This window comes from Megalobrama amblycephala, linkage group LG12 (assembly GCF_018812025.1).
Source record: "Megalobrama amblycephala isolate DHTTF-2021 linkage group LG12, ASM1881202v1, whole genome shotgun sequence".
Lineage (NCBI taxonomy): Eukaryota > Metazoa > Chordata > Actinopteri > Cypriniformes > Xenocyprididae > Megalobrama > Megalobrama amblycephala.
In genome coordinates, this window is record NC_063055.1 from 22,670,070 (window position 1) to 22,687,034 (window position 16,965).

At 38.1% G+C, this 16,965-nt stretch overlaps 1 protein-coding gene across 3 annotated transcripts in view; it reads right to left on the reverse strand.

Moving 5' to 3' along the window:
- The window catches only part of ccser1 (coiled-coil serine-rich protein 1), a 93,630-nt gene that overhangs the window by 14,686 nt on the left and 61,979 nt on the right, over positions 1-16,965 (reverse strand). The window contains exon 11 of one of the 3 annotated variants that reach the window (XM_048209699.1): positions 13,276-13,311. The exons of the other annotated variants lie outside the window; for them this stretch is intronic. Coding sequence (XP_048065656.1) covers positions 13,309-13,311 — 3 coding nt within the window. The 3' untranslated portion in view covers positions 13,276-13,308. The remainder of the gene's footprint in view (positions 1-13,275; positions 13,312-16,965) is intronic. 3 annotated transcript variants of the gene reach the window in all.

Sequence of the window (16,965 nt, forward strand, 5' to 3'; positions counted from 1 at the left end):
ACAATGCTGGTAGTGACGTTTCTGACCAATCAGTGATCTGCAGTGCTTACACGTCACATTTAGTATCAGTTCAGCTCGCTTGGAACCTCCACTGAGGTGGTACTATTTAAGCGAGCCGTACCGTTCCGTACCGAGCTGTCCCATGCAGTGGGGGAAAAAAATAAAAATCTTACTGACGACGAAAAAAAAAAAAAAAAAAAATAATTTTTTTAAGCAGTAGTGATAATGCCAACACAAACCTAATAGAAAATTAGTATCATTCTATAAAATCCATGAAAGCTTATAAATGCATTTTATATGAATTCAGAAAAGAACGCTTTTGAATTAAATTGAAGACCAATGAATCAAAATCGCTGTCAATCCAAAGATTCACAACAGATTACTCCGTGTAGTACGAGTGTATTTTAATGAGAAAGTGTGTGGGTGGCTTGTCTCATTGAAGACGCTCCACATTAAAAACAAAGACAATTTATTCTTATCAGATTTTCCTGTTCTGCATATTAATTCTCTGTGTTTGTCGGCAAAACATTGCAACTATGCACCTCGAGGCATTTGTGAATGTGCAGATTGCAAAGGACTTGTTCATTAATATTTATGCTTTAGCTTTTTTCATTAACGCAGCAGTAAATTGTTATATGAGATTCAGAGGGCTTTGGCCCTCAGTATCTAAGAGCTGATATATTCACAGAACACAGCAGAAGAACCCCAACGCTTATCTGCCGGGGTCCCGTCGCATTAAGCTAGAGAGCAGGAAAGACCCTGGCCTATACAGAAGTGGTGCTTGTGGTGTGTGAGTGTGTCACGCCTCACCCTGAGCCTCTGATAGATCCAGGAGAGGCAACTCACACTGCACCTGCCCTACTTTGGTGTGACTAATGAACCTGAGGTGTCCTGAATCTGTCCACTGACGGGGGGGGGAGGGGAGGAGAGGTGCAGATCTGGTCTCTTAGCTGGCCATGGCCGCTCACTATAGAGTGGTGATGGATATGCAGTCTCATATCTGGGCACAGAGCCAGGCCGAGCCTGGACACATGAGAGTGCACACACACACACAGGTAACAGTCAGCAAGATGCTGCATCAATTAGCAATGCTGAGTGGGGGATGACCACGGATAGGGAGCTACATCTAACTATAGGGAAGGAGGCACACAGACGTCCTTCTCAACACGAAAGTGGTGTTCCTGGAAGCGTGCCGACAGCTTCATTTCCCATGACGGGAATATGCAAAGTTGATCAAATCATGCTGTATCAAAGGCGGACGTTCTTTTCAAATTTCTAATGATTGCCTTCATTTCCCCCATTCCCTCAGAGACCCTCGACTGGTTCTCAAGGACATATTATGGACCGGGCCTCTGACTGCCAGTGGGCTTCAAGCCGAGATAAATGCTGAAACAAGCCACTACAGATGTAAAATTGAGAAAGATAGATGAATGGTGTCTGAACGTGTGCTGGTGAAGGTTGGCACAATGTGAAATAAATGAAGAAATGTTCCTCACACTTCACCACCAGCATTAACCAGCGCTGCGTTTTTCAAACGACAGCAGCATGACGAGGCACTGAGCGTCTATTTCACTCTGAGCACTTATTGCTCTGTGTTTTTTTTAATCGGTCGACGAGAGTTGAAGAATGTTCAACTTTGGGCAAAATGCAGCGCTCATCAACTGTCACTTTTTACCCAGCCATCCAATCACAGTGGAGGAGGGGCGGGACAAATACCACACCGATCAACCGCCACATTCTGCTTGTACAACTGCAAGAGACAACAAGCAGGATAATAATGGGAAAAATTTTTTAAATAAGAGCCAGAGCAAATATTTTAAATTGTATAGCCATTTTTATAAAGACTATCTGTGAAATGAGATACTTCCAAGGATATTTCGTATCATATCAAGCAAAGCGTCTCAACTGAAACAAACAAACAAAAAAACACTGGTCTCAAGCCCCCATGGCTAGGCGTTTTCAGCTGGCTAAAAACGCTTTGGTGGACACACAGCCTAAAAGTCTAAATGTAATGTTGAATTGATGGTAAGGGAAACTTTGTTTGGAAATAAAAAGATGAGACAAATCAACAAAATATTTGACTTCAGGGAGAAATATTCTAGCAAAAATAAGAGTGTCAATCAGAGTGACAAAAACGAGTATTATTAAAGTCCCAATTCTGAGAATTCTTTCTAAACACGTTATAAATGTTACAAATGTATTGCTGAAACACATTACAAAGACTGTGAATTATGTAGTTCTGAATTGTTAAGTTAGAGCGTTAAACAGTTTTTCACCAAGTCTCTGTTCAGGATTTGGGCGGAGCTAAAATGGGGGTCTGATGTCACACTAGAGCCCCCGAACATGGTCCCGCCCCTAACACCATATAACTGTCGATGACGCACCGTGCGTGGCGCCACCCCTAACGCTACAGCGGCTCACTCGCTCAATCTCGAGTGTCATTACCGTTAGTTATACATCCCTTTGCACATTTAGTTAGTAAAGCCTTCGTCACACAAATGCATATTACATGGTTGTTATAATATACAATACAGCTCAGTCTCCTTATTTAAATTTCCTAAAACGATGATATGAAGAAGGGGTGGATTAATTTAGTCTCTAAAATGATCGTTCTACACTGGATAGTTTTACAAACTTTCATCAGACAGCTGGGATTCACTGATAATCCGCTGTTTTTGGTGAATGGGGCTGAACAGACTATCTCCTGCCTCGGCCTTCATCCTCCCGTCCCACCGACAACCAATGATATGAGGCCGAGCAGAGTTTCTCCTGTCCCGGCCTTCATCCTCCCGTCTCACGGCGCAGTCATCTGTCGACTCGACAACAGTCGGCAGTACGAGCCCACCAATGAGTGTAAGTTGCCGTGTGTGCTTATGTTATAATTAGTAGGTTGTCCACAGTAACTCTACTAAAATTTGTAACCCTCAAACATGATTCTTTTGTTTATATGCATCAGTATGTTGGACTCATTAGACAAATCAGTTGAGACGGCAGCTCTCGCGAGTGGGTGTGGTTTCAGCGCCGACAGCGGACACGCCCCTAGCGCTTGAGAGCAGAGAGCGCTGCCTATTTTTTCAAGATTTTGATAACTTATTTCATTTACTTGGTGATTTTTTTAATCATTCAAATTTGGCTGGGTGGTTAATAACACATTTTTCTGTGGTGTAACAAACTCAGAACACATACTTTAAAATGACTTTACAGGGACCTTAAAGACCACAACAATGACAACATTAAATGGGAACAAAACTGCTTCTGAAAAAATTGTATTAAAGGTCCCGTTTTTCGTGGTTTTTTGAAGCTTTGATTGTGTTTATAGTGTGCAATATAACATGTGTTGATGTTTCGCGTGTAAAAAAAACACAGTATTTTTCACATAATTTACTTATCTGTATACCGCTGTTTCCACTGTCATAAAAACGGGCTGATGACTTCCTTGTTCTATGAAGTCCCTCCTTCAGAAATACGTAACGAGTTCTGATTGTGCCAGCGGTTCCTGTGTTGTGATTCGACAGCAGCTTAGCGCTCCTTGCCCGGAAAGGTCACACCTCTTACCATAACGTGGAGATGCACGCGCTCAGTGTTATTGTAAACATGTCTTTAATTTTACCCTATCAATTTGAGCCGGAATCACATCCGGTGATTGGACTGCGGGATGAAAATATCAGCGTTTTGACGACATGGCGACAAACACACTCTACAAACGCAACTCTTGTGTATTCCTGTGGGTGGAGGTTAGTGAAAAAACTGTTTTAGTGACGTCATTAAAGAAGGAAGTAGAGGGATGTAGTCCAAACTGGCCGTTCGATGTAGGCGACTTCTGTTAAATAAAATATCTCGCTTGGCACTGAACTTTGAGCTTTAACATTTTACAGATTTTATTTATACTCTAACAACAACATTACACACTAACTAAAGTTTGAAACATGGGATCACGAAGAACGGGACCTTTAAGAAATTTTTGAACCAAAAGGCTGGAGAGTCCTGGGGCCATATTCACAAAACATTATATCTTACCTCTAAGAGTTCTCCTGAATAGCAGTAAAAGTTCATAGGTAAGAGTTCCCTCTTAAAACCTATTCACAAAGCTACCGAAACTAACTAACTTACAAAAGAATAGAGAGAAATCTTAAACTAAGAGAAAGGGTGGGGTTGACCTCGTTGCTATGGATGATATCAACACGCTTACTAACTATGCAGACAGTGATTGGCTGATAGGGAATGGGTCTCTGTCAGTGATTTAATCATAGAAATATTGTTGAATGAGGTATCATGCTGCCATATTCAAATAAAGATTTTAAAATAAAAATGTTGCTATATTCATATAAAGATTTTACAATAAAAATGTTACCATATTCAAATAAAGATTTTAAAATGTACATTTACAAGATGTACATTTAAAATGTTGTCACTAACTAAACAAGTACTTTATATGTTCAGCTAATTGTCAGCCTCTTACATGACTGCATCTCGTAAACAATTAGCTGATACGCATATAAAGCAGCCTTTTAATTAACAGACTAGAATAATCATGGCTGATATAGCAAGACATTGTGCAAACTTAAAAGAAAATCAAACTTGATGCAAGAACAGCTGTTGCTTCTTGCCGAACTTATAAAGCAGAGATTGTAGAATTCAAGCGACAAACAACTGCCACTGGTAATAGGACATTATACTCAACTTGAATGCAATTGATTATTCTCCATCATCCAATGCATTTTGCCAATATATATGAATTGTGCTATATCATCGCAGATTAAAATCTATAAATAAAAATATTTATTGCATTCATGAGCAGGAGGCTCAGAACCCAAGGCTCTGTCACCTATTGCCTCAATGGTGTACAGTGTCCTTCCTCGGGCAATAGCTTTTTAAAGGATTAGTTCACTTTCAAATTAAAATTTCCTGATAATTTACTCACCCCCATGTCATCCAAGATGTTCATGTCTTTTTTTCTTCAGTCGAAAAAAAATAAAATAAAGGTTTATTCCAGGATTTTTCTCCATATAGTGGACTTCAATGGCCTCCAAATGGTCGAAGTTCAAAATTACAGTTTCAGTGCAGCAAAGCTTCAAAGCATTCGAAACAATCCCAGATGAGAAATAAGGGTCTTATCTAGAGAAACCAATCGCTCATTTTCTAAAAATAATAATAATAATAATAAAAATAATAATAGTATATGTTTTAACCATAAATGCTTATCTTGAACTAGCTCTCTTCTTCTTCTCTATTAGAATTCCAGCAGTGTATACACTGCTAAGTGTATTACTGCCCTCCACAGGTCAAAGTTTGAACTAAATTGTCATATACAATATGCTAGTGCAAGTATATAACAGTTCGTTCAAACTAATACACTTAGCAGTGTATACACTGCTGGAATTCAAATAGAGAAGAAGAGAACTAGTTCAAGATGAGCATTTATGGTTAAAATGTATATAATTTTTAATTTCTTTTAGAAAATGAGCGATGGTTTCTCTAGATAAGACCCTTATTTCTCATCTGAGATCGTGTAAAACACTTTGAAGCTGCACCAAAACTGTAATTTTGACCATCATCCGTTTGGGGTCCATTGAAGTCCACTATATGGAGAAAAATCCTGGGATGTTTTCATCAAAAAACCTTAATTTCTTTTCAACTGAAGAAAGAAAGACATGAACATCTTGGATCACATGGGGGTGAGTAAATTATCAGGAAATTTTAATTTGAAAGTGATCTAATCCTTTAATTGCTTATTATTGTGAAATGTTTCTAAAATGTTCAAGTTCCGAAGCGGATTGCTGGAAATAGCCATTTTAGGAGTCTTTGTGATTTGGTCTTAGTGACTTCCACAGATTTAGGAGCTTATTTTAGCACTAAAATGCTTTGTGAAATACTCTTAGGAGTACAAAAACTTAGGAGTCCTAAAATAAGGACTGACAAGCCCATTATTTTTAAGAGTTTCTCCTGAATCGGCAAGTTAGGAGTTACTTTTATGTTTTGTGAATACGGTCCCTGACATCTTGCAATGGGCAAAAACAGGGCTTCCAGTGCAGTAGCCCCTGCAGAACACATGAGATCCAGGGGGCAGAGACAGGTAGGTTAAGGGATATGTAAAGTGGGAGGAGTTTGATCTAGATCCAACCTTGCCCACTGGATCTTGTGTTCTGCAGTGCGGACCATCTCCTCCAGTAAGACTTGTTCTCCAGACCCTCACAGGACCTTGCATAATCCGGCCTTGCTTGTTCAAATCTGTAAACGTTCTGTCATTTCCTATAGTAAGCAGCAGAGGCATCCTGGGGTAAATAACTTCCTCAGAAGCTCTGCCCAATTCGACAAACAATGTTCTGCAGTGATATATTGGGCTAATGATGTGCTTGAGGGCAATGAATAAAATACTGACGCAATAAAACCTCACACATTCATTTACCTTCTTCGTGCATCTGTGTGAACTTAATAAGCAATTCTCCGTGAAGAAATAAATCCAAATCTTTTTTTTTTTTTTTTTACTAGAAACATAATTAGAGGAAGAGTGTATCTAATATAGTCCAGATGAAAATAGGCCCTGAGCAGTTGGAGAATGAAGCTAAGACGAAATGTACAAACATTTTCTGTTTCAATGAGCATTGAGATCTACTTCTTGCATGCGGTGATTAAACACAGTGTAGGATGGTGCAGATATAAACCATTTGTCATTCTGTATCCCCTGACATAATCTCCCATAAACATACCCACCATTAAATGACAATCAAGAATCTGATTTTCCATCTTCCATACTATGCATATACTGTGATGCTCCTTAATCTGTTCTTATCACACATCTGTCATAACTACCAGGTTGTCTCCAAGATAATGTATTTGCTTTATTTCGATATATGCCCACAATACTTTATGTGACATATCATGGCTCTGTTTCAAAACCAACTGAGCTTTCTCACTCACTACATAGGGAGCTGCCTTGTAAGGCAGAATCTTAGTAAGTGATGGATATGAAGCAAAATATCTAGCTTCAGCTAGACCGCCTTCTGTATTCAACTTACAAAAAAAAGTGTAACTGATGTCGCGTCAGTTGGAGTGGATGGGTGGATGCACTTGCTTGAGCTTCAAACTTGTTGGCCCCATTCACTGCCATTATAAAGTTTGGACATGTCAGGATATTTATTAATATAACTCCAATTGTGTTCATCAGAAAGAAGAAAGTCATATACATATAGGATGGCTTGAGGGCGAGTAAATCTTGGGGTATTTTTCATTTTAAATTGAACTAATCGTTTAACACTGTGATACTCTAAGACACATTTAGCTTTGCCATGACAGAATATTTAAAAAATAAACTAATAATTTTACAATATTAGTGTTTATACAGTATTTTAAGTAGTCAAAATAAATTAAAAGTCAGTTTTTAATAATTTAAATATTTGTATTTCTAAGTTGCAATATGGGTTTGTTTTCTCCACAAAGGATACATGTGATGCTGTCTAAAATTTGGCCAAAATAAGGTATCTTAATAGCCTGCCTGGAACTGTCTTTGATGCCAATGGAGGAAACTCACTAGGTTTTGAAACAGAAGTTATAATGTATTGTATACTGCTAGTAAATTTTTATTTTCAGCTACAAACACATTTAGACAGGATTGGTCCCCAAGTAAATTCAACGAAACAACTCTTACACCTAATTTGATTTCCAATTAAAGTATAACTTTTGGAAAAATTGCTTTTTCATTCAATATTCAAGTTTACAGTAAAGAAAAATGATGTAATTTCAAACTATATTAAATGACTAAGAAAATTAAGTTACTAACATTGATTATTCTGAACAGCTGCTTTTAATACAAGAACAACAATTAATTAACTAAGGCAAATTTTCTACAGAACAACCATCTGAATTTATTTAAAAGTTAAATATATGTCAACTATAAGTTGAGTTCTATGCAGAGTTTTTACAATATAATCAAAAGCCAACTCAAAAGGTAACTAGGCCAAGCACAAAGGCAAAGCAGAAAATGCTCCAGGTGTTATCCACAGCTTCAAATCTTTTTCTCCAGCCCAAAGTGTTCAGAGTGCCTACAGATAAAGCATACTGCAATACCCCGGACAGGTCAGTAAAAGCAGAGTTCTCACAGAGACACAGAATTCGGCCACAATTACAGTCCGCTTCAAGCCCTGGACTGCACAAGTCCCTCCCTCTCTCTCTCTCTCTCTCTCTCATTCAGCCACAGTGCTTTTCTTTGCTCTAGTCTCACTGCAGTCTGCAGTCTAGAAAATAATAGAGTGCTAATTAATTTCTAAATCCAGCCTATTCTCAGAGATGAACAAACCTAAAATCTTGCTTTTGATGAATGTGCCGATTGCAGTGGTTTTCAATTACGATCCTCAAAAGAAAAAAACCCATCATCAACGCATTGTCGTCAGTTAATCGGCACGCAAGTACTGTACGACAACTTTGTTCCACATTTCTGATTTGAACTAATGAGTTCTTGATTTCCCGAGTTATAAATAACAGTGATTAATTGAATATTTAATAGGAAACAACAACAAAAAAAATCTGATGTGTTTTCATTTTTCATTCCAAAATTTCAATGGTGCAAATGAGCAGAAAATAATCTACTTTAGCCAACAAGTTTCTGAGAAAACAAACTGGCTTCTGAGAACATCATGCAAAAGCATAACTAACAATACAGAGATTTGTTTAAAAAGCTTATGCAAATCTGCACTATTATAATGTAAAAGAGAATGGGGAGTGTAAGTTTTACCAATTATTTTTACCAATTACAAATTAAGTACAGGGGTGAAAAATGTATAAATTATTTATATATTTATAAATATTAATAATAAAATATTTATAAAATAAAAGTATTTATTTTGATGTTTATATTTGATTCTCTATGAGTTTGAGGCTGTGCTCCGTGGCTAAAGGCTAATGCTACACTGTTGAAGAGATTTATAAAGAATGAAGTTGTGTTTATGAATTATACAGACTGCAAGTGTTTAAAAATGAAAATAGCGATGACTTTTGTCTCCGTGAATTCAGTAAGAAACGATGGTAACTTTAACCTCATTTAACAGTACATTAGCAACATGTTAACGAAACATTTAGAAAGACAATTTACAAATATCACTAAAAATATCATGCTATCATGGATCATGTCAGTTATTATTGCTTCATCTGCCATTTTCGCTGTTGTTCTTGCTTGCTTACCTAGTCTGTTGATTCATCTATGCAGATTCAGACGTTACTGGCTGCCCTTGTCTAATGCCTTTCATAATGTTGGGAACATGGGCTGGCATATGCAAATATTGGGTCGTAAACCCCGACTGTTACGTAACAGTCGGTGTTATGTTGAGATCCGCGTGTTTTCCGGAAGTCTTTTAAACAAATGAGATTTACATAAGAAAGAAAAAGCAATGGAGTTTGAAACTCAGTGTATGTCTTTTCCATGTACTGAACTCTTGTTATTCAACTATGCCGAGGTAAATTCAAATTTTGAATCTAGGGCACCTTTAAGCAGCATAACTGTTTTCAATATTGATGTTTCTTGAGCACCAAATGAGCATATTAGAATGATTTCTGAAGGATCGTGATGCTGAAGACTAATGGCTGACTAGTAATGTAGAGCTGGGTGTACCCAAAAAACAAACAAACAAACAAACAACAACAAAAAAAAAAACGGTTTATACCGATTTTATATTTCTGTTCATGCGTTCCTTCTGTAACATTAGCGTTCTGAAAAGGGTTTGATTAGAAAAAAATACTACCAGTTAACAGTAATTTCAAATAAGGGTTTCTGTTCAGAATGTTTAAACTTGGTTCTTTTATATAGTAATGATATTTCATAATAGTACTGTTTTTACTGTATCTTGATCAAATAAATAAATGCAGGCTTGGTGAACATTAAAAACTATGAAGCACACAGCGCGAAAACAGTTACAGATGTTGAAACAAAACGTCTTACAAAACTCCCCAGTCTCCCTTACATTTTTCAAAAGCACATCTGGGCACATAAACAAGTTCAGACTATGCAAATACTCCACCATCAGGGGGCAGTCTATCTTGAAGCGCAATCAAATCGAGCTTCAATACACCTTGACGTGTATGGGACTGTGGGCTCGAAAAAGGAAAAGCAGGGGGAAAAAAAAAAAACGCAGATGCACAGAGAAAACGGCGTGCGCATATCAGCAGTGCTTCATACATGACTGCTCTCGGAAGATACTGGCAAGCATTAAAAGCAGTATGGAGTGAGCAGCAGGTCGTGTTCTATAAATGGCAAGACTAGATTATGGTTGAAGGCATGAACCAAGCACCCGCCATAATCCTTTAAACCTGACATGTAAATGTACAGTTCCTTCACAAGCTAATCAAAATTCACACGGGACACAGAAGTGTTGCGATAGTAACAAGCAGCACCTCTCTGCACACAATGTAAACTGCAAAAGTATCACGGCTGAGCTCGGCTGCCAAGCTAGAGCAGAGCTGAGGGAAGCGGTTTGGAGATATCACAGCATGGTTAGGCTACAGATGGCTGCGTGAGGCTTTAATAGGATCCATATGGAGACAGGTATCCAACACAGACGTTTGTTTAAAACTCGGAGATGCACACTACAACTCTGGGCGAGAATGCACTTTTTGATGGACCGGCGAGGGAAAGAGAGAGATGGTGATGGTGGAAAGGCTCGTTTTTGGTGGAAAGGCAGTGTTAATATGCTCTAGAAAGCTGGAAACATGCCTGCGTGGTTTCAAGCATAGCCTCACCGATAAATAAATGAGCTACACGAGGGACCTACAAGGTGGGCTTGGCAATTTAGAACTAATGATAAAACAGTCCACAAAATGCTGAAGTCATAAATAAGAAGCATTAAAAAGTTTTGTGCAAGGATTGCACAAAGACAGAGACTAATAACTCAATGTAACCTGATTCGTTCCACATGCATGTGATTGCACAAGCAATTTCAGGGATCATCAGTGAGGAATTATTCCACTTCACGAGTCTTGTGAAGTTAAAGAGATAGTTCAGCCAAATATTAAAATTCCATCAGTATTTACTCACCTCATGTTGCTCAAAACCCTTATGCTGTTCATTTTCATTTTAGATTGAACTTTTCCTTTAAGCTCACCTTTCAGCCAAAAGAGAAACTAAGAATAGGCCTATATATGGCAAAGGTCCAGGGCGAAACGCCTCATTTCACACTGCCCATCTCACGAGACTGTTATAGACTTCATTTAAAACAACCAATATGAAATCAGTTACATCTATGGCCATCCTTTGAATGATTTATGCAGGGGATTTCATTTCCTTCCCTTGAAAAAGAAACTACCGAGAACCACTTTTTTTTTTTTACTACAGCAGCGCAGGCCCTTGACGCTTCAATTGAGGGTTATTAAAAGTAATATCCCTGGTAAGACAATATGTACAATGTTGGTACGGAGAGTATAGAAACCCATCTGTCACTTGCTTAGTTTAAATTTAATGATAATATTCACTTTAATTCCTCCAGCAGCTGCCCAATAAACAGAGGTGCTGGTGGGAAAGATAAATTATTATTATTATAACAGATTTTTTTAAACATTACTGTTTGGTATCACCTAGTTATTCTTTATTATTACTTTTTTAAAATAACGTAAATTAAAACTATGAAATAAAACATGCATAGAGATTATATGTAATGACCAAAAAAAAGAAATTTGAGCAAAAAAAAAAAGAGAAACAAATTCAGTCGTGTGCCCATATGCCCAAACATTTGACTGTGTGTGTGTGTGTGTGAACAGAAAATAACCAAATAGTAAATTAGTGTTTAAACTCTATTTCATTACTAGTAACATTATTTCTATTCAGCGTGTATCTGACACTAATAATGCATCATCACGCACACAAAAAGAAGCTTTTATCCAAGATGACTGACACATGATATTTGATATAATGTATATATCTGATACCATTAGACTCAACAAACAGGCATTCATACTTCACTTCTGTCCAAACTCTTTTAAATATTCATTATGCAAGACTGCAAGTCACTTTTCTCCCTTTAAGTCAGCTATTACATCAATGCCACAACCATATTTGTCATGCTTTCACTTGGGTTGACAAAATCTGTCAGTCATCTTCACCAGGGCAACCCTCAAGATCATAGTTCATCTTTTTGATTCTCTTAGTACAGTACACAAACCGTTCAACCCAATATGTAATACCAAAAGCCAAGTTTTTGAAATCATAAAAGTAATTCCATTACATGTGCCCTTGAGCTTTGACAGCGGAAGTATCGTAAAAGTCTAAAGATCGTAAAGTATTTTAAGCAGCACTAATTTCACCGGTTTGGTATTTTACCTGTGGAGAAGGGGACATGCAGTGGATCAATACAGGCAAAACCTTGGCATCTCTCCTTAAAAGACTTCCTGAATTTATGGAACAGTCCTCACATACCTTTCAAGCAAACTTTACAATACATCTTTCCATCCAGTGACACTTCATCACTCACCAAAACAACACTGACAGCGGATTTATGCACTTTACTGGTACCACAGAGCGCATTACGGCATTAGCTCGATTGTATTACGGGTACAAAATGTTCATATTTTCTCCGACTACCATTAACAGCTAAAATCACACATTAGGAGTAATGCAAAAGCAAAGCCGACAGGTCTGACTTTTTCCTGCACCTACTGTGCACCCACTACATGATGCAGATATAGCAGACAGAAATAAATATAGGTGTGATTTGCAGCTTATTGACATTTTTTCCTGTAGCAGCGTTGGAGGTTTGCTCTATAAATATGTATATGCAAGTCTTCCTCGATTTCACTCATATCGCACACAAATCTGGGGTTTAAATGACTGTCCGACGTCTCCTTCGGCGGATATTCGCATCCGCCGTTTTTCTATCTGTCATGTTTTACCGCAATGCTCAATGTCACGCTTACACTGCAGGTTTGTGATTTGCATTTTTTTGTGACAATCACAACAAAAGCGCCAGCGCCGTCACGGCGAAAGCAGTTCCCACAAAAACGCCACCTGATTTGGGGGGGGGGAGAACAGAAGATTCTGCAAGCGTGGATTAAAATAAAGCAAGCAATCAACATGTCCCCAACAGAGACGATTAGGACAGAGCTGATAAGATTAGCACGCAACAATCACCGTAATTTCATATACAGCTCCACGGCAATTAAGACATTTGCGCGTGATTATTTGTTGATGCAATTTAAAAGCTCTGTGGTTTCCCTCAATTAGCCAAGGTGAGGATTGGTGGATGAAGCCGCCTGCCTTTGATTAGAGACAGCGTTGCTCTACACAGAAATACACCCTACCTGCATTGTGCTGCCGGCGCGGGCTGCTTCTGTTTACTGCACCCATGGGAAGAGAAAGGGGAGAGGGGAGAACAAAACAACATGGAGACAGATGAACATGATGTGTACAAATGACAGAAAGGAAAGTCAGTGAAGTGGAGAGAAAAAAATCAAAAGCTTTACATACTAACAAAAAACAATGGCTTGTGGCAGTTTGCAGATATGATGCATTAGGGCTTATGTAGGTATAAACAGAAGATGAAAACATTATTTGGATAAAAATTAGACCGTGATGGTGGGCAGCGGGGGGTTTGGAATGGATATAATTCGGTCACGCTGTTTTCAGCACATTTCATTTAAACATTGAACAAAATGTCAGGTACAAGAGGTCAACAAAAACAGGCTTGAGCAATTTTCAGCAACCATGCAGTAATTTACGATAAGATACCTGCAACACTAAAAAGGTACTGAGTTGTGGAATTGAATTATGATAATTTGAAATGGCAAATATTTTAAAAGGGGACTCCAACAGCACTAATCTGCACTAAACAAAGGCAAATGCAATTTACCAATTTTCTTAGACCTAATTACGTGCTACAGGGAGCAAATTATATTTAAATATATATGAGAGAGAGTGAAGCGAAAGAGAGAGAAATAAAATTGATAATTCCAACATTTGTTCATCTTGTTATCTAAATTGATTTACAGGTTAATAAAATAGTAATGAGCGAAAGCAGGAGTTTGGGAACGTGTTTGAAAACGTGTTACAGGAGAACAGGAGTCTGACAGCGAGATGGAGATGCTGGGAAGTGAGGCAGGAGATGCTAGAGGAGGCCGTGGGTGGGTGACTGTGTCACATTGTGGCATGGATGGAGAGAGAGAAACTTGAGAGAAAATATCACTGCCAAGAATAACAAGGGAACTTGTAACAACTGCAAAAATGGTAATCTGTCCCGAGCCTTAATAAAAGAACGCAGAGGTGAGGCTGGTCCATAAATTATTTCCCGTACTATCGCATGAAATCCAGATGAAGACAGTGTGAACCCTGCTACTCCAGTAAATTAATATATTCATTGATTTCTGGAGTCTGTAGGCAATGGTAAGGCCTGTATTGCAGCATTGCAGTGCAGGACGGAGTGTCCTTCAACCAATAACATATGCTGAACTCAACATGCGTGCAGAGGAATTAATTGAGATTGTAACTAGTTCAGTCGATCTGGTCTGCAACAATTAAAATGGAAATAAACAATTAAAATAACTGCCAGTCAAGTTCACTGTTGATTATTCAAGTATTTGTTCTGTTCACAAAGAACCTCCATCAGTGACACTGCTTTAAACTAGTAATTCCAGTAGACATACACACTTACATTTTATCGTTATATTCTTACAATACATTGTGCATGGAAAGTGAGTAATCAAAGAAACCCAAAAATGAACATTCTGTCATCATTTACTCACCCTCAGGCCCCTCCAAACCTGTATGAATTTCTTTGTTCATTGGAACACAAACACAGATAAATTCATGAATATCCCATTTGTTGAATTCATTGGCAGTACATTGTGACTCGCTTTAATGTTTAAAAGAGCTGAGTATGCCAGCAAAAAAGTACATGCGGTTTACTGATAAATTTCCAAGTGCTTCAGTTGGTTTCAATTCTATACAACTCACAATATTTACCCTCAAAGGGCAATTTCAGTGAAAAGCAACCTGATATTAAAGCACTTTTGTAGTAAAATCATAGTGGGCTCTATGCAGAATTCAGCACATCAGACTCCAGGCCAATAGTTGGCAGAAATGAATAGTTTATGTTGGTTTGACATCTACCATTAAAATAACAGAATATACAAATCACCCTGTGTTCCATTCAGAATGGCTCATCCCTATGCCCTAATCCCTTCAAAGGGTTTACCCTCCGGAGTGAGAGCTTCGAAGGGATGAAGGATGTAGGGGTCAAAAAAACTCTTCTTTTGGAACGCACTTCTGCGTCATCTTAACGAGACAATCAAGGAGGAGTAGACTGTGCAAGCTGCGCCCTTTGTTTAACGTTAGTTTATTTATTTATTTATTTTAGGTTTATCGCATGTAGGCTATATTGTATCTTTGTATTTGAAACATTTGAATGGACTGATAAAGGGAGCTGTAAATTATTTTTGTTGAAGTACAATGTCGTTTTGACCATAATAATGTACCAAATCTAACTCGTATAAATATTACAGTAGTACAGAAAAATATTATACATACCTTTATAGTTAAAATCGAACTCTGAGCCTCATGTACCCATTCTGTGACATCAAACAACTTCCCTGTGCAAAGGATCATGGGAGCCCGAAGTGTTGTACCCTTCGAAATCCTTCATTCCGAAGGACCCTTTGAAGTGGCCAGTTTTGAGCACTTCGGTTTGGAACGACCCTTCAACATGGCGGCCATGATTATTTTCACTCCGAAGTGCCCTTCGGAGGGCGATATATCCCATTTGGAACGCACCGTTAATGTTAAATACATTATTTCTCTTTGTGTTCCACGGAAAGAAAGTAAGTTTGGGATGACATGAGAGTGAGTAAATGATTTTCATTCTGATATGAACCATCAATTTAAATGTCACTGTCATCGTTTAACTAAGAAAGAAAGAAAGAAAGAAAGAAAGAAAGAAAGAAAGAAAGAAAGAAAGAAAGAAAGAAAGAAAGAAAGAAAGAAAGAAAAAGAATATTCACTGTCAAACATCAAATTTAGGTTTAAAGTTATAACATTAAATCAAATCAATTCATACAATTATAACTTTGGTTACTTACAAGGTTCTGCTGCTTTCAATGCTTTAGATTGATCGAAATAGTTGTTAGCTGCAGCCTTAAATATATCCTCAAATCAGCACACAATGGAGAGACTGCAAATCAGCCGTGTCATATTCATATTGCAAAGGGTTGGACATATAACCAGAGACTCATAAATATTCTGAAGGGGATTCGTGCAAAATCAAATCTGTTTCCTGGGCAGCCAGAGCAGAGGAATGTGACTTTTCTTCCTCTGACAGACGAATCAGCAGCATGGTTGGAGAGCAACTTCGATAAAAATAAATGCGCGTTTCTAATCCCCATTACCGCTGAATGTCACCGTTTCTATAATTATTTATTAACTTCTTTATTGTGGCGCAACGTTCCTGCCTCTCCCGGCCATCTGTCCATAGTGAGGTGTTGCATGTGCATTCTATTATAGCAGCCCTGAAGGGGGCCGAATAGGCTGGACCTGCGCTCACCTTCTGCTAATGGCGGAGAACACCCTGCGGGCAGTCTCCAGTCGGCCCTGTCCACAGGGACTCAGACCTTCTGTCAGGGCTTAGGATCACAGTTTTTACCTTGACAAAGTTATCATGGACATGTTTATACAGGCCAGCGGAGCAAAAAACAACAAACTAAGAGGGCTGTACTTTAAAAAAAGCAGAAAGGACGGGAAAGGTGGCCTCCTTTCCACAGAAAGCTAATGAGAACATATTTGAAAATAAGAGTAAAACAGAGAGCTACACGATTCTGGATAAATTGAGAATTACGATTTTGTTTGTTTGTTTGTTTCAAATAGAGATCACGATTCTCTCACGATTCTGTACAGACAACTACATAAACAAAATAACATGTAATTTACTAGAGGTTCTGACAAAATGTTAATTGCTGCAGTCATTTGAATTAATTATTTAAAAAAATAAATCGTCTTGAATGAAT